Below are 19,377 nucleotides of genomic sequence, written 5' to 3' on the forward strand. Positions count from 1 at the left end.
CATGGATCTCTTTACAAATGCTTGTACCTGCTTCGGACTGGCAGTTAGCAATAAGAAAACTAAAGTTATTTACACTCCCACTCCCGATGATCTGTATGTGGAACCTGATATCTTTGTCTGTGGAAAGCGTCTTGAAGTCGTAAAAAATTTTGTCTACCTTGGGAGTGCCTTATCAAATGATGGCACTCTTAATGCGGAAATAAGACAGAGAATCAGCAAGGCATCTGATGCTTTTGGAAGGTTACAAGATAGAGTCTGGTCTGATGGTGATCTAACTCTGACAACTAAAATTTCAGTATATCAAGCATGTGTAGTACCATCCCTATTCTACGCATCTGAAACTTGGACCTTGTACCGATTACGTATAGAATTGCTCGAGAGGTTCCATTCGCACTGCCTTAGACACATTCTTGGTTTCAAGTGGTATAGCTTTGTCCCTGATACATATGTCTTAAAAAAGGCCAAACAACCAGTATTGCTACCATTGTTATTAAGAACCAGTTGCGTTGGGTGGGTCATCTCATCCGGTTTGAAGACTATCGACTCCTAAAACAATTGTTCTATGGTGAGCTCTTTCTTGGAAAAAGACCCCAGCACAAGCCCAAAAAACGTTTTCGTGACAGCATCAAGGAGAGTCTGGTGAGCTTTCATATTCCTGTTGACAGTTGAGAGTCACTAGCGTATGATTGCAAGCAGTGGAGGACACTGATATACAGGGGTGCAGAAGACTTTGAAGCAGCCAAAATAGACCGAGCGAAGTTTAAGAGAGCATGTAGGAAATGCCAAACCTTGCCGCCCAACCATGGAGATCTCTGGATCTGTAAGGTGTGTGAGCGGGCTCTATTGTCTAAGGCAGGTTTTGTTAATCACATGAAAGCCCACGATAATACAGGTTCCACTGCTGTTAGTTTCATACAAATCAGTGAACGTTTTCAGTGTCATGTCTGCTTGAGTATATACATATATATATACATACATACATATATATACATATATATACATATACATACATGATGATGATTGCAACGTCTTGTCAGACGAGTGCCACTCCCTCAGACATTTAAAATCCATGAGCCCAAATGCCTGAGGGAGTATCTATACAAAGATGATGTTACAGAGTCTTAGCTTTCTACGACAGCTAAGTCTCTCTCTCGGTTCAAAATGTTGAGATCCAGCAACAAGCAAGAGCAAGATAGCCAGCAACAAATTAAACTGCAGACCAGCTTAATGCGGGTACTGGTCTCCCGCTTTATGGTTTTTTAAATCAGATTTGCTTCTCCTAGAAAGGTTGCCTTCACCACGGCTTACGGGAGCCCTCTCCACCCCAATACACATATATACACACACAAATATACACGGTTCTAGTTGGCCGTTGACCCAGAAAAAGAGTTCATTCGCCCTTTGGAAGGTCTTGTTTTTAATCCTCCAGGGAGACTAGCCGCCCTCCTCACCAAACAAGTCAGGTGGGGGAACCAGTTTAGTCGCCGGTGACCCGACTATGAGGCAGGTAGTACTGGGTTACATGGTACCAGTAGCATATGACATGACCTGACACAAAATGTATGTATGTTATACATACATACATACATACATATATATATATACATATATACATACATATATATATATATTTATACATACATATATATATTTATTTTGCTCTTAACTCACCAGAAGAAATAGCAACAATCAATCCGTCAAAAGGAAATAAAGTGCGTTTTTAAAAAATCCGAAAATTGGAAGAGAAGAAAATGGTGTAACATAAGCAAATTATAAGCTCTTTGAAAAAAGATCTACTTAGTAGTTGTTCATCACCATCATGTGTTGCTTCTTTATGGATGACTTATTGTAGTTGGATTATTGATTGCTCACCGATAAGAATATTACACAGGATGACAAAATAGGTTACCTGTAATTAGATAGTTAAAGCTGTATTATCTGGAGGTGAGAGTGATATCTGTGATTTCCATTGTACTTCCAATTCGCATTGGGATCCCCCAGTAGGCGGTTCCTTCTGACACATAAACATAGGTCTGATCTTTATAGTTGTAGAGTCCAGCAAAAAATGGATTGATAAGGTACGCACCGATCAATAACGGAAACATTTGCCCACCATGTGTGTGACCTATAAAAAACGTAGAAAAAAAAAGGGACCTTTTAGCAAGAAACCAGATTACGTCATGGAAATTGACTAATTAAGTGTTGTGGTGATTATCCAATTACGAATCATCCTTCAATCATAAAGCTAGAAAGCCTGTGAAAAGAATTGAAATATTTGTGTGATTTGTCGTTCCTGATGTTTTCATTCGTTATCTAGAGAAATTATAACTCATTATCCTTGGTGGCCATATATACTACAAGGTGGAACAATAAATTTGTCGCCCTAAAGAAAATAACGCTACAGCTTTATTTTAAATTTTTTTATTAAAAAAGAAAATCAATTCAGGTAACTTGATTATGTAGTAGAGCTGGCATCTATTCAATGTGGCCGCCTTCATCCTCAATCACTGCCTCGATATGAGTCAAGAACTGAGACCATGCCTTTTCCAAAAACACCAGTGGGAGCTTGGCAGATGGCAGCGATCAGGCTGGCTTTGGTGTTCTGGAAGGTCATATTGGTTCTCGACATATGACCAAATGAAGTAGTTCAGCGGGTTCAGGTTGGAGGAGGAGGGGGCCAGTGAGAGACGGGTACAAAGTCGTGGCACTCCTTCTGAATCCAAGCCTGGGTCTCTTTGGACTCGTGGACCAGCTCTGAGTCCTGCTGCCACACCCAGGATCTCCCATCGGCCATCTGATTGCACCAGGGGATCACCACACTCGTCAATATATCCAGGTACACTTTGGTGTTGACTTTCAAGCCGACTTCAAAGATATGAGGTGGCATGATGTGGCCCTCACTTGAAACCACGCCAAAAACTATAACCGTGGCACATCCCTGTTATTCATGACAATCCAGAAATGCATTTATAAGGTGCTGGCAATGGTCCCGTTGTCATAACTTGGATTAGTCGAAAGCATGAGTTGTACAGTGGCACATCTTCGATCTCATTTGTTGAAAATTGTGTCACTTTCCGACATGATAGAAAGCGCTTATCGCTCTTGAGATTTGTACACAACTGGCCAAATAGAAGGTGGTCTGAAACTAAAAAAGAAAACTGGTTTTTATCAAATGGAAATGGAATCATGTCGTCTTTTCTAGGGCGACAATTTTATCATTCCAACCCGTATTAGTAGCTACTCAACGTTGCCCATTCATAAAATATGTTTAAATATAGTATATTAATTAATGCAGATTTTGTATTTATTATTATAGAGTTAATTCTCTATTTATTACTATATATATATTTTTTTACATGGAAGTCACCACTTATCAAGGCCTGCAAGCCACTTGGGGATAAGGATTATTGCATGTACAGTAATCAATGGGACAATATCGTAGTAATCGTTAGTAATGGAGATTTGATAAAGTGTCTTACTTAAGGGTCGGTTTATCAGGTATTTGTTTATGTTGGACTTGAAGACATCCAAGTTGTAGTCAGGTGGGAAAGAGGCAAACGGAAGAGAGTTCCACAGGCGTGCACTTTCAAGAAAGAAGCTTTGTTCATGGAATCTACGTTTTGATTTAGGCACAGATAAAGAATGGGGAAAATTATTGACAGTGGTAAAAGTAATTTGAAAAGTTAAAACAAAAAATATGACCTGGGTGCCATCAGCTAGAATCGAAACGAGAACTTCACTACCATATGACCCAACCGACGGCTATAAAAACTTTATAAATCAATGCAGTTTAGCGTATAAAAGTATATTTGTGTATGCACAGAGGAGTACTTTAAGTCGACTTAAACGTACTGAGATCCAATTTTTCAATTTTGATTCCTTACTAGCTATTATTACAGACTAAAGACCAAATCAAATTTGTTCCACACGTCTGAATCCCCTATATATCAAGTTTCAAGTGTGTAGGTCAAAAATTGACAGAGTAATTTGGTAGAGACCTTTTCACACACACATACATGCACAAAGTCACTTTTATCTATATCTATATAGATAAAACAGTAGATGTATGTGTGTGTGTCTAGTTTTTGTGTAGATGTTCAACCGATAAGCTCTTAAAATACAAGTCACATAACACTGAAATTAACAGGAAATAGTAATCATACACCAAGAATAGTTTATAACAAGTAAAATCTTTGTTTGGATGGATGAATAATGCGTACAGGAAATATGTGGGCAAGCTGAAATGCAAAATGTTCATTTCAACTTGCCGACATATTTTTTATTAGTTTACGCAAATTCATTTATAGCATGAAGTGGTGTAATTTTAAATCTTCCTTATCTATCTGCTGGTAGCTCAAACAGTAGGGAAAATGGCTGGAGCGCTAAATGTTTTGGTTTTGATTCTAGCTGATGGCACCTAAGTCATTTTTTTTTTTTAACTTTTAAAATCAGTACTGCATACCAGGTACAATATAATATTCAATAGAGAATTGACTCTTTACGTAATAATAAATATAAAATCTGCATGAATTAAAATATAGATGTTTAGTTCTCTCTCCAACTGCATGCATTTAGCCACCAGGGTTGGAAGTGGGATTGAGAAATCAGCACCCCAGAGAAGGGGCACTCTGACCTGCAAAAAGTGTCTGAGCAGCCCTGTCGGTATTCCCTGGTGAGAGCACCCCTGCCGATTAGCAATAAACTAACCCCTTCTCAAAGAGAGAAGGCAAAGCCTGGGAGTGTGGAAGCATATTTTACGAACTTCCCCCCAATAATAATAATAACTACAAATCTTTGTTGGTGATTAATGGAGTTAAGAATGTTAAAATAATTTCTAATCGGAAGAAAGGTTTATTGGGAGTAGTCGTTGAAGATAGACCCTTAGAAATATGGAAAAACAAATAGAAAAAGTTCGGTAGAGATCTTTTCACACACACATACATGCACAAAGTCATTTTTATCTATATCTATATAGATAAAACAGTAGATGTATGTGTGTGTGTCTAGTTTTTGTGTAGATGTTCAACCGATAAACTCTTAAGCTACTGGTCACATAAAACTGAAATTAACAGGAAATAGTAATCATACACCAAGGATGGTTTATAACGAGTAAAATCTTTGTTTGGATGGATGAATAATGCGTACAGAATTTGGCAAATTTAAATGTAAAATGTTCATTTGAGCTTCTATTAGTTTGCGCATCATAGTTAAAAGTGGTTTAATTTGATAACTTTCTTGTCTATCTTTCAGGTTAGCTCAAACGGTAGCAAAACCAACCGGAGCGCTAAATCTTTTGGTTTCAATTCGAGCTGATGGTACCCAGGTCATTTTTTTTTTTAAATCTTTTGAAATCAGTACTAATATATATATATAGTACTGATTTCAAAAGTAAAAAAAAAAAAATAAAAAAAATGACTCAAGTGCCTTGACTGTCGTACAGGTGGTCAGGTTTCGATCCTGGCTTGAGGTAGTTGCCTGTCTAGCCGCACTGATGAGCTGTGAAACAGCGAAACAGTACTGTATGTGGATGACTATAATGCTCCTTAATCTTGAGTTGAGCATATTGAGAAGTGATACACGAATTACCATTAGCGTATGAAGTGATGCTCTTTGTGTAAACAAATCGAGCTTAGGTATTTCGAACGATGTCAAAACATTTGTTAATTTATTACTCCCACAGCAGCCGCCGATTAGTGTAATGGTTAGGAGCCTTGACTGTCGTACAGGCAGTCGGGTTTCGACCCTGGCTTGAGGTAGTTGCCTGTCTAGTCTCACTGATGAGCTGTGAAAGAGCAAAACAGAACTGTATGTGGATGACTATATATAACTATATATATATATATATATATATGTGTGTGTGTTTTTCATTGAACAGCAGGGATAATTCCTGTTTGTTTCTCTTGCGATCCATTTTTCCATTTGGCAGGCCAATGTTTGAACATTCTGTTTTAGTGTAAAAAGAAATTCTCCAATAGTCACGAACGCTTTCGATTTTCATGAGTCTGCTTCAGGTGAGCGATGAATTAAAAAAATTGTGTCTAGTGAATTTATTGAAGAAGTCAATTAAAATCGTTTATCTCTCTCTCTCACACACATGCATATATATATATATATATATATATATATATATATATATATATATATATATATTAGAGAATTGGCTCTGTAATAAATATGAAATCTGCATGAATTAAAATATTTAATTTATATTTATTAATCTTTTAAAGACAAAGGTCAATAAGCATCTCCTGTCTTTGCAATAATCAATTTTCGTTCTTGTTAGCTCCTTACATCAAGTAGCTTCATACCTTGTCTCAAGCAATTCCTATAAAAAAGCAAATAAACAAACAAACAAAAAAAAAACAATAAAAATCTTATCCAGTTAGGCAGAAGACTAAATTATCTTGCCTTTGGTAACATTTATTTATTGTGTATTTGTTCTTGATACCTCAGACTATTGTAAACCAAACCCGAATGGATACACAGTATCAAATATGTTGAACCTAATTAATAACTTCATTAACTTAAAGTTTATACCACAAATTCAACTCATACGGTGATATTTATACCATGTGACTAAGCAATGCAATCTTTTTTAATAAATAAATTTCTGTTTTTCGTTTCTGTCTGTTTTTAAAAATTCAAAACATTACAGGTTGTTTACGCAGCCCAATCTTTCGAAGTGACCTGGTTGAAACACTCAGATTTATATCAGCATTGCAGTGCTACAAATGCCCTTCACCCTCTTAAACGCCGGGTGACCATTCTAGTTGATTAAGTGAGCAATTATAAAAAGAGAAACAGAAAAAAGAAGGAAAAAAAAGAAAAGAAAAACAATCGTCGTTAAATTGGATGTACCTATTTTACAATGCCTCTCCACGGGACAGAGTTAGACACCAGGGTCATTTTTTTAACGTGGAGAAAAGGTACAAAAATTAACAATCGTCTCAATCGTGAATAATTGCTCCTCTACGGAAAGAGAACAAGAAATGGAAGTGCAGTATCTGAAGAACAGATACTACACTTTGATCTTATTTATATAGTTTATTGCGTGAAAATTTTACAATTTGCAATTAAAAATTGAAAAAAGATAAAAAACTAAACAACAAACTTAGGCACAAGGGTCTATAAGAAATTGGGGAGGAGAACGGTACAGAGTCTTTTGTAACTAAAGTTAAAATGGAGTCTATCTTAGCCAAAATTGAAACTAAAGTTAAAATGGAGTCTATCTTAGCCAAAATTGAAACTAAAGTTAAAATGGGGTCTATCTTAGCCAAAATTGAAACTAAAGTTAAAATGGAGTCTATCTTAGCCAAAATTGAAACTAAAGTTAAAATGGAGTCTATCTTAGCCAAAATTGAAACTAAAGTTAAAATGGAGTCTATCTTAGCCAAAATTGAAACTAAAGTTAAAATGGAGTCTATCTTAGCCAAAATTGAAACTAAAGTTAAAATGGAGTCTATCTTAGCCAAAATTGTATGTAGGCCTACAATTCACTTACCCGAAAGGATCACGTCAACTTTGTAAATGGAATCCACAATCTTTTTGGCAACTTTTGGCTGATGTGCAAGAACGATGACTGGCTGGGTGGGATCACATGATGAGAGGGCTTGCGCAATATCTGGACCGTGGCCATCATAACTGCAAATAGAAACAAATAAAAGGGGAATGAGGTCAGTTAGGTCTCATTCTTGTATCTATTCATTAATATGAATATCTTTTACGGATTGCCGCATTGCGTTCACGTTTTTGTTTGCACAATGTTGTACGAATAGTTGCCGTTGCATCTTGTCAGATCACCAAGCGTACTTGCATCATGAGAATTATTTTGCTACATTTCTGAGTTTTTGAATGAAGATTAGTTGTTCATATTATTTGGATTTTTCAGACTGAAAATGACGCTCAGGATGAGAACAGTAGTCTGAAGAATCCAAATAAGATATTTTGCTATTTTGCTACACGTATAAACTCTCTAGTCTATCTGTCTGTTTCTCTCTCTCTCTCTTATACTCTCTTTCTCTCTCTCTCTCTCTCTCTATATATATATATATATATATATATATATATATATATGTGTGTGTGTGTGTGTGTGTGTGTGTGTGTGTTTATCTTGAGTGTCTTTTTTACAACGTTTTGACCGATGCAACCTCCAACCTTCAAGTGTATCTTTGGAATATTTCTATCGAACTTACGAAATTGGATGAAATTTGGAACGGAATCTTTAATTTACTTCACGTGGGTAGCATGCAGTGGTTAGAGCATGCGGAAAAATAAATTATAAAAGTGATAAAATTATAAAAGTGATAAAATTTTAAGAGTGATAAAATTATAAAAATTATAAAATTATAAAATTATAAAAGTGATAAAATTATAAAAGTGATAAAATTATAAAAGTGATAAAATTATAAAAGTGATAAAAATTATAAAATTATAAAAATTATAAAATTTTAAAAGTGATAAAATTATAAAAGTGATAAAATTATAAAAGTGATAAAATTATAAAAGTGATATTCTCCTGAAGGTGGAAAGTTCAATTCTCAGTGTGAAAAATACAATTGCGAATTACTTAGGACTTTGATGCAGTCATGGCTGAAAGAACGAGAGCATGCTACCCCTGTAATTCAAATTCTGTGAGCTGGACAGAAACATTTTCTGAATTCGACAAGATATACCTGAAGAAGATCTGAGGGCACATCGACCGAAACACTGAAAATGATGCTCAGGATGAGAACAGTAGTCTGAAGAATCCAAATAAAACATTTTGCTACACGTATTAACTCTCTAGTCTATCTCTCTCTCATATACTCTCTCATATATATATATATATATATATATATATATATATATATATATATATACTAGCATGCCGCCTGGCATTGCCTGGTCGTAGCATACGCTTAAATATAATATTTTAATTGATGCAGTTTCTGTATTTATTATTATAGAGCTAATTCTTAATTAATTATTATTATATTGTACCAAATATATAGTAGTAGCTCTTAGACATGGCCCAGTCATAATGTATGCTTTAATATAATGTTTTGATTCATGCAGATTTCATATTTATTATTATAGAGCCAATAATCTATTGATTATTATATTGTACCCAATGTCAGTTAGGTTTCATTCCTATATCCATTCATTAGCGAGAATATCGTTTACAGATTGCCACACTCTTTTTTTCACATAATGCCGAACATATAGATGCCGTTGCATCTTGTCGGGTCACCAACTGTACTTGTACCATAAGAAATTTAGGATCATCAGATTTTTATTTGTTTGTCAACTGTTTCACAACTGCATATGCGCAAATCATGCACTTTATATTAAGAATAAGTAGGTTTGAAAACACTTTTTAAAGATTCTCAAGCTGTTTTGGTTTCTAACCTAGCTGGTGTCTGTGTGTTTCTCTGCGCATATGTCAGATGAGCACCTTCCAAAAAGCAGCTCCCATATGGTGAACTTTCGAGTGGAAAAAGGCGTGCCGGCAGCTAAAGGAAACACTTAAAAGACAATCTAAAGGTGCCCCTCAAAGGCTAAGGCATATTGCCAAGCTGGCCTAATGGTTATGCACCTTATCGTGGGAAGTGCTAGCAAAGAATAGATGTGAGTGGCGTGGTTCGATCAACAGAGACTCCATGGAAGCAGAGACGAAGAGTTTAGATGAGAAAAGGAAGAAGCGAACACCCGCAAGTCAAGGGCAGCAAGCACCTTAACGACTATTACTGAGCATAGGTGCTCCAACTGTCGACAATACTTTCAAGCTTGCATTGGCCTGACAAGTTATCTCTGGACCCCCTAAACCCAATCAACTACAAACTGGTAATGTTTGTGGTTTTTATCGACAACGATTAACAAGAATCATTATATATATATATATGATGATTGCAACGTCTTGTCAGACGAGTGCCACTCCCTCAGACATTTAAAATCCATGAGCCCAAATGTCTGAGGGAGTATCTATACAAATATGATGTTAAAGAGTCTTAGCTTTGTACGACAGCTAAGTCTCTCTCTCGGTTCAAAATGTTGAGATCCAGCAACAAGCAAGAGCAAGATAGCCAGCAACAAATTAAACTGCAGACCAGCTTAATGCGGGTACTGGTCTCCCGCTTTATGGTTTTTTAAATCAGAGATTTGCTTCTCCTAGAAAGGTTGCCTTCACCACGGCTTACGGGAGCCCTCTCTACCCCAATACACATATACACACACACAAATATACACGGTGCTAGTTGGCCGTTGACCCAGAAAAAGAGTTCATTCGCCCTTTGGAAGGTCTTGTTTTTAATCCTCCAGGGAGACTAGCCGCCCTCCTCACCAAACAAGTCTGGTGGGGGAACCAGTTTAGTCGCCGGTGACCCGACCATGAGGCAGGTAGTACTGGGTTACATGGTACCAGTAGCATATCACATGACCTGATACAGACACATATGCAAACATACATACATACAAACAAACATGCATACATACACACATTTAAACAGACAGGTGAGATTCATATTATAGATGATTTCTAAGTTCAAAATGGCGTAATGTAAGCAAACTATAAGGTATTTGCAGCTTCTCTTCCAATTTTTGGATTTTTAATCATGTCCAAATGCATTTTATTTCCTTTTGGTGGATTGATTGTTGCTATTTCTTCTGATGAGTTAAGGGCAAAATAGATTCACTGATTGATATAATAATTAAGTGAATGATTTTGTGCTACAAAACAGATACTGTCAAGAATTGTAAATGTCAACTGAATTAAAGGAATAAATTGTAAGATTGTCAACATCATGAAATTTGGAATATAGACTTTTGTCATTCATTCATTATATATATATATATATATATACACTAGACTACTCGTGACTCGTTGTGTCAGTATGTTATATTAGCAATGGAATTCATGTATGAGCGTGACACTTGTGACGTAAAGAAAATAGTTTGTCTTTTTTGACATAACAGAAACATTTCTATGAAAGTATATTAAAATGAAAAAAGAATATAGATAGATTTTTATGAGTCGTTCTGTTTATTATAATTGATTATTTTTGAAAAACAAAATTTACAGTTACTGAATTATAAGTGGTTGGCCATACTTATAGGTAAATGTGCACTGAACAGATACCATAAGACTTATTATAGTTAAATTCAAATTTTGATATATCTTCCTTTTTTTTTTTTTTTTACATCGTTCATTTCTGTATTACGTTTTAAACCCCACTCTTCCCATGTTAAATAATAATTTTGAAATAATAACGTTAATATTTCAGCGTCCCAATTGTTCTTTTGTTTTTTTGCGTCCAAATTATCCAAATAAACAATTATTAATACTGTCTGCTTTTTTTTTTTACATCGTTCATTTCTGTATTACGTTTAAGTTATTTTAAACCCCACTCTTCCCATGTTAAATAATAATTTCGAAATAATAACGTTAATTTTTCAGTGCGCAGGTTATGTGCGCATGTGTAACCAGATGTCGTAAACCAGAAAGTCTGTTACATACGTTGTTACAAGGTCATTTGAGTTTTATAATTATATATATATATATATATATATATATATATATATATATATATATATATCGCAAACATGAAGGGAAGACTTTTTTAATTCATGATTAAAAACGTTTTCAAATAAAGAAAAGAAGGTGAAGAGGAGAAAAGAGAAAAAAAAAACAAAGTGAGGGAGTCAACTGACCGGTTTTACCCTTGCTTTCTCCAAGCTGTATCGAGGGGTTTTTGTTTTGAAAAAAAGGGGGGGTTAATTAAAAATATGTACAATTTTAAATAAAATCACATCACGTTGCATTACGTTATGTGTGAGAAAAAAAAAATTTTTTTTTTTAAATGGGGGAGCAAGTAAAATAAAGCAACGTTATATTACTTTAAGATCCTAGAGACTAATCACGCTCAAACCCAAGAGGCATTCTCTCTGTTTATAGAGAGAAGGCTTTCTCAACCAAACGTGAACAGTCTCCAAGATCTTTAAATGGAATAACGGGTGAGCACGACTCAGAATTGAAAATAAGTTTGTGCTAAAGTTCGCTGCACATGACAGGTTTTTAATGAGATGGTCAGTTATTGAAGACCTGTGTGCAAGTACATCTGTTTTTTGGTACGTCCCATTTTTGATTTTGGTAGGTACGTGCTGTTGGGCTCTTCCATCTAATCTTAATGTTGTTCGACCCACATAGTTGGCACTGCAACGACATTCCAAATTGTAAATTACATTATTATTATTTTACAGGGGATACTGTTCTCCTATTAGATTAAACAGCCCTGTTTTGAAATCGAATTGTCTCCCCCTGTTCTGACATCTTCAAAATGAAAACAAAAAAGTTGTTCCATGACAGTAATGCACAAGTGCCTCTACTTTCACAGCAGTGTAATTGTAAAGAAGCACCTGTGAGTACAAGTCATGTGAATTGAACCAACCAGCCAGACACAAACTCATCTGTTTATGAAAGCAAGAAAAGGTAACTCTTACTTACCCCATGCGAACAGCATCAATATCATCGACGCCAGCAAGGCAAAACTGTTGAGCTGCTTTTACGTCTGTTCGGGGAACTTTGACATTGGAATTATGTAAGACAGTGTATCCAAGTGTTTCTAAGTGTTGAAACCAATTATCAACATCACCAGTATAATATTCATGATTACCTGTATAGACAGAAGTAAAGTAAATAATTACATACATACATATATATATATATTAGTCCTCGCGCAAAAGCGCAGGACACAAAATGTTTTAAATAATAATAATAATAATAATAATAGAATAACAATAACAAAATTTTTTGCTAGCGAGGACTACTATTGAGCGTAACCAGTTATACAGTCCTTTTGAAATTTCCATCTCTATTTTTCTCGTTATCTACTGAATATTTTTAATGAAACCTATACGAAATATGTTCCTTATTAAATTGTAAAGATTTTCTATTCTGAAAGAAGTTTAAAAATATTTAATCTAAAAAAAGTTATTTTAAAGTTTTTGTTAAAAAAATTCAGATTTTCTCATTATTCAGACATGTATGACAAAGAGGGAGTTTCAAAAAAGAGTTGTGGTGTGAGGAGAATTACAAACTGAAACAGAGAGAATATTCAGACCTGTAATAATACAAAGAGGGGCTTGCAAAAATGAGTTGTGGTGTGAGGAGAAATACAATCTGAAATAGAGAGTAGAAGAGTTTTTATAAATGCATACAAAACCACATTCTTCTTTTTTTAAATCCAAATTAATAAATTAAATAAAATATAATCTTAAAAAGATAGGATACAAGTTAGAAAAGCATTTTATCCAAGGCATGAAAATTGTTAAACAAAATGTTTTTACTATAGGCTTTAAAAATAAAGTTACAAGATTCAATTTGAAATTTATTTATGTTCAAAGTGGACTTTTATAAATTTTACAAAGTAAGGTATTAAATTTTTATACCTATATATATATATATATATATATATATATATATATATATATATGTATATAATAAGGGGATTATAAGAATAGTCTGAAGAGCAGAGTATATTTTAATGCATTAGTAAATATTCAACCCTTTAGTGACTTTTTGGACATCCTGCATTTGATTGGTCAAGTCCTATCGACAGTGTCTATAAATAAAACGTTCCAATCTAGGAGAATCATACCAGAGATATAATAGCAAAAATATTGCAACAATATGTTTGATATGTTTGCTTTATAAAACTTTTTAATGGAGTTGTAATCAACTTAATGTACAAGGTGCCTTCAATAAGTTTCCAGACTTTTCTGCACAGGCATTAAAAATTGTCATAGACTCTTGAAAATTCAGTATGTTATTGCTATACATCTTATGAGATGACTGATCAAATTTTATGATTTCAGGATCAAATGAACAGCTAAAGCAGAAATTGGAATACACCCTACTAAAGCTTGATTATCACAGCTGATGAACTTCAAAAATGCAATCTGGACGTGACGACACTTTAGAAGAATGATATGCAATAAAATTCTGTTTTAAACTTGAAAAAAAAAAAAAATGCCACAGTAATGTAAGGAATGCTTCAGACTGCTTTTGGGCCATCTTGCATGAATTGGGCATCAGTTTTTAAGTGGCATAAGAGATTCAAGGAAGGCAGGGGGTCTGTGATGGATGATGAAAGTTGTGGGAGGAGTAAGGAAGTCAGAACGCACGAGTTGATTGGCCAAATAAGGAATTTCATAGATAAGGACTTGTGTGTCGATAGAGACAATAAGTACACAGTTTGATATCAGTGTGGGGACTGTACACACAATTATTCAAGAGGAACTAAAAATGTGGAAGATTTGTGTGAAGTTTGTCCCAAGGGTGCTCCATCCTTGTCATATCACAAACTATTTGACTAAGATGGGCATCAAGACAGTTCCTCACTCTCCTATAGTCCAGATCTTGCTTCATATGAATATTGATTATTCTCTAAGAAGAGACGTTGCGAGCCTATCTTTGTTTTATCGTTATTTCCATGGCAGGTGCTCGTCTGAGCTCCGATCTCTGGTCCCTGGCCAATCTTTCATGATAAACACCCGTCTAGCTGAAACCACTGTCAATAATTTTCCCCACTCTTTATCTGTGTCTAAATCAAAACGTAGGTTCCATGAACAAAGCTTCTTTCTTAGAACTGCACGCCTGTGGAACTCTCTGCCACTTGCCTGTTTCCCTCCTGACTTCAACATGGATGTCTTCAAGTCCAACATAAACAAATTCCTGATGAACCGCCCCCTTAAGTAATGACACTTTATCAAATCTCCAATACTAATGAATACTGCGACACTATCCCATTGATTACTGTACACAAAATAACCCTTATCCCCGAGTGGCTTCTGGGCCTTGATAAGTGGTGACCTCCATGTAAAAAAAAAAAGAAAAGAAGCTTATGAAAAGCCTTAGAGGCTGTTGCTATGAGACAATTGAGGAAGTGAAAGAGGCTGTGATGAGGGTGATTGACACGCTCACACTGGGTCTTCCATGGGTCTTCTAGAAGTTGTAGTGCGTTGCAGCCGGAGGAGATTACTTTGAAGGAAACTAGAGTTTCATGCGTATACTATCAATAAAAGTGCTCATGCGAAAAAAAGTCTGGAAATTTATTGAAGTCACCTCATACTTTTATCTTTCTCTCTTAAATGTATAAATATTTGATGCACTCACGTTGGTCATGATGCTGTAATTTGGTTGGTTGGTTGTTTTACGGCATATCAACCCTTTTCAGGTTATTTAATGCCGAATCCAAAGATTTTGAAGAAAAACTTTTTTATAGAATATATTTGTTGTTTTCAATTCGGTTTCTATTTAACCCATAGTTGGGACCCTAACAGGTACTACCACTCCGGGTCAGAATGGGCCTCGGAGCAATGGCAATTAAAGGGTGGCTCCACACTCCCCAAAGCCCGCAAGCTGGGGCCTCACCACTGGATATAGTTTAAGGTCATATCCAGGACTGCTGTAATTTGGTGTTAATTTCCACTATTGACGATGAGATTCGATAACAATAAAAATCAACATCGTCTCAGAGATGACCGTACACTAAATTGTTATTTATGTTGAGTTCTTGGAAAGTATGTAAACGATAATATCATAAAGTTGGCTCTGGTGGATCTACTATATCCACCATTGAGCTGGTTTTACATCTGCAGTGTTTTGAATGCATGGCCATTATAACTATATTTTTCCTTACTTTGACCTTGGCTTGGTATAAGCCAACCATACCCACTTTTTTTTTTTCTACATATGGGCTAATTAAAAGTTATAGGCTGAATATTACTTTTTGTCGTTTTTGTATACATATGAATTTTGGTCATACGTTAACAGATAAGGCTGGAGAGCTATATGTTTTGCTTTCGATTCTAGTTGATGTCACACAAGTATCTTTTTTTTTTTACTTTCAAAAACACTATTATATATTAAGTACAATAGAATAATCCATAGAGAATTGGCTCTATAGTAATAAATAAGGCTAGGACAACAGCATATTCTTTTCATCGTTTTAACCCTCAAGTATGTATCCGTTGATATCTTATATGCTTTTATATAGAGTGATGTGGTTCTCGGTTGATTAATTGTGTCTAACTGTCTCGGATATATACTCGAGAGTCAAAACAATGAAAAGAATTTGCTGTTGTCATAAGCCCTAGTAATAAATAAGAAATCTGCACGAATTAAACTATAATATTTAAGCATATTTTAAGACTGGGCCTCGCCAGGCAGCCTTCTAGTACATATATAAAAGTTACGTTGTTGGTGTGTGTGCGAAAAGTCTCTACCAAATTCGTCTCTGAATATTTGGTTTACAGAGTTAAAATTTGATATATTTGCATCTGTAGCACACTTTCTATTTGGTTTTTAGCTGCCAAAAATTACTGTTAAAAGGTCAAACAGTTGACCTTGGCAGGGTAAGTCGAATAAAACATTACTCTGTGTGTTGCTTTTGCGCATGTGCAAAATTCAATTGTAATAGCTGAACATCATTATTTTTTAACTTTTTGTATCCACCTGTTGGCAGATCAGACAGTAGCGATACGGGAGAGATGAATAACAACTATGACTAGAGTGCTAAACGTTCTGATTTCAATTCTAGCAATGTGATATTTTTTTTCATAACTTTTGAAATCATAATTATATTTTTGGATAACAATCAATAGAGAATTGACTCTATAATAATAAGAAATCTGCATGAATTAAAATATAATATTTATATTTTACGACTGTACAGTGCCGAGTGGCCTGCTAGTCTTTTTCTATTTTGAAATTCAAAATTTATTTTTGACTGAGACCTTATTTTGAAGTTGAAACTTTATTTTAAAATTTGGTATTTGTATTTTTAAGTTCAGAATTTTTATTTTCAAATTGATATCGAGATTTTATTTCCAATTTAGGTCTTTTTATTTCGAACTTCAGATTTTATTTTGAACTTCAGTCTTTTTATTTTGAAGTTGAGACTTTATTTTGAAGTTGAGACTTGCAGTTGAGTCTCTTTATAATCAAGTTCAAACTTTTAAAGTTCAACCATTTTATTTTTATACCATTTCTATTTTGAAATTCAGAAGTTTTATTTTGGAGTTTAAACTTTCTTTCCGAATTGGATCTTTTTATTTCGAAGTTCAATCCTTTTATTTTGAACATGAGTCTTTATTTTAAAGCTGTAATGTTATTTGAAGTGGAGTTCTTATAATTTGAAGTTAAACCTTTATTTAAACCGAGGTTGATCTTTTTCATTCAATGAGTCTTTATTTTAAAGTGGAACTTTATTTTGAAGTTGAGCTTTTATATTTAGAAGTCCTTATAATTTGAAGTTAAGCCTTTTTTTTAATGTGAGGATGATCTTTTTCATTTAATGAGTCTTTATTTTAAAGTTGAAACTTTGTTTTGAAGTTCGGGCTTTATATTTAGAAGTTCTCATAATTTGAAATTAAACCTTTTTTTCATTTGATCTTGATCTTTTTCATTTATGTGTCAAAAGGTATTGAGTCAGAATCAAGAAAGAATGAGTGAACACAAAGAAAAATCAAAGATATTTTTGGCACTTTACAAACCAATGAAGAAATACTTCTAACATTTGATATTTTGTTGATTAATTTTTAAACAAAAAATGTAATCTTACCTGTAATGAAAAATTTCCCATGGACTGTCTTGATATCTTTCATTGGTTCAACAGCTGATTTCAATATGTCTACACTGCCATCCACCAAGTCTCCTGTCATTGCCAAAATATCTTTGAAAAAAAAAATGAAAAACATAAAAAAATGTCAATAAACAGTTATTACTGTGACGTAGCTAATCAGTCACTGTAAAGAGCAATTTTTGTCTAGATTATTTGTGGGATTCTCTCTCTCAAAAAAAAAAAAAAAAAAAGAAGAAGAGTACTATCCTATTGTGTTATTAAAAGAAAAAAAAAGTGTGTTGAACGCACATAAGAAAGTTGAGAATTTTAAAAAATAGGAGATAGAAAAAAGAAAAAAATGCTACGTGCTGGATACAAACTTTTAAAAGTCAAATTCATAAGCAAACACTTTATCGATCGGACCATGACAACACAGATGTTATGATGTTGCAAATTTAGCACTTTAAATGAAACAATGAATCGACCGTTCGCGCATGCGCGATAAACAGTGTTGAAACAAACATTTTTACCTGACCCCCTTCAAACAAAACGACATTTCTGCATGAAATAATTGATTTTTTCTAATTTTTCAATATTATGTGTTCGAGAGATCGTTCTTTCTAGCAATACCCGGTCTATGCCTGTTCGATGCAGATGACAAAAGATTTTAGTGGACATACAAACACACACACACACAGACTATCCACTATGACTACGAAATTCCTACAGCTACATACCTAGAAAATGGGGCTATTAAGCCTGACATAGTGATATGGGACAAGAAAGAGAAAGTAGCAACCCTAGTTGAAGTAAGCGTCCCTAGTGATGCTGGCCTTAACAGAGCAGAGACGGAGAAAATAACAAAATACCAACGACTTATGTACGACATGAAAAGAAACTGGAATCTTAAGAAGGTGTCAATCATACCAGTCATTATAGGAGCAACCGGATTAATGAAAAAGAATTACAAAAACTATCTGGCGAATAGACCCGGTGAACCAAGTGCAAAAGAAATACAAACAATAGCACTTAAAGGGACGGTTAGAATCTTAAAAGATCTCTCGGTTGGAGTGACTAAACTAATATAATAATATAATATGGCATCCGGTAGAATGCCTCATCCCCAGCAAAAACAAAGTGATAAGAAAATTAAAACAAGAAAAAAAAAAACGACTGAGATTTATATTATAGATTTTCTATGGATGAACTTTTTGTAGATGAACTTTTTGTAGATGAACTTTTTGTAGATGAACTTTTTAGAGATGAACTTCGGTGACTGTATGCACTCTTCTGTTGCCATTATGTTTTCTCTTTATTTTATTCTTTTGTTTTTATAATCTAGCTTTGGTGGAGGTATGCACTCTTATGAATGCAATTCTTGCATGCCGTTATCTTATTCTTCTATTTCTTATAGTTTAACTTTGGTGGAAGTATGCACTCTTCTGTGTGTAATTCTGGTCTATCTTTATTCTTTTTATAGTCTTACTTTGGTGGAGGTATATGCTCTTGTGAGTGCCATTCTATTCTATAATTATTTTATTCTTTCATTTTTATAATTTACCTTTGGTGGAGGTATGCGCTATTCTAGGTGCAATTCTGTTCTATTTTTATTTTATATGTCATTTTTATAGTTTAGCTTTTGTGGCTGTGTGTTATCCTTTTATTCTTCATAGTTAAATTCTTTCAAGTGCTACTTTTTCTTCTATTTTATAATTTAGCTTTGGTGGAGGTATGTGCTCTTTTGAGTGCAATTCTGGTCTTTATTCTTTTTTCTTTTATT

The 19,377-nt window shown here is 34.4% G+C and overlaps 1 protein-coding gene across 4 annotated transcripts in view; it reads right to left on the reverse strand.

Annotated features, from left to right (window-relative positions):
- Positions 1 to 19,377, reverse strand: part of LOC145259708 (transmembrane protein with metallophosphoesterase domain-like) — a 48,337-nt gene that overhangs the window by 15,443 nt on the left and 13,517 nt on the right. For 3 of the 4 annotated variants that reach the window (XR_013864186.1, XR_013864185.1, XM_080117385.1), the window contains exons 2-5: positions 17,598 to 17,708; positions 12,479 to 12,647; positions 7,502 to 7,641; positions 1,910 to 2,125 (exon numbers count right to left, since the gene is read on the reverse strand). Coding sequence is in view for 2 of the 4 variants with exons in the window: in XM_080117385.1 (XP_079973511.1) it covers positions 1,935 to 2,125; positions 7,502 to 7,641; positions 12,479 to 12,647; positions 17,598 to 17,708 (611 nt within the window). In the remaining 2 variants the exon portion in view is untranslated. The remainder of the gene's footprint in view (positions 1 to 1,909; positions 2,126 to 7,501; positions 7,642 to 12,478; positions 12,648 to 17,597; positions 17,709 to 19,377) is intronic. The other variant, XM_080117386.1, reaches the window with a different exon arrangement.

This window comes from Euprymna scolopes, chromosome 35 (assembly GCF_053919585.1).
Source record: "Euprymna scolopes isolate OS-2025 chromosome 35, ASM5391958v1, whole genome shotgun sequence".
Taxonomy (NCBI): domain Eukaryota; kingdom Metazoa; phylum Mollusca; class Cephalopoda; order Sepiida; family Sepiolidae; genus Euprymna; species Euprymna scolopes.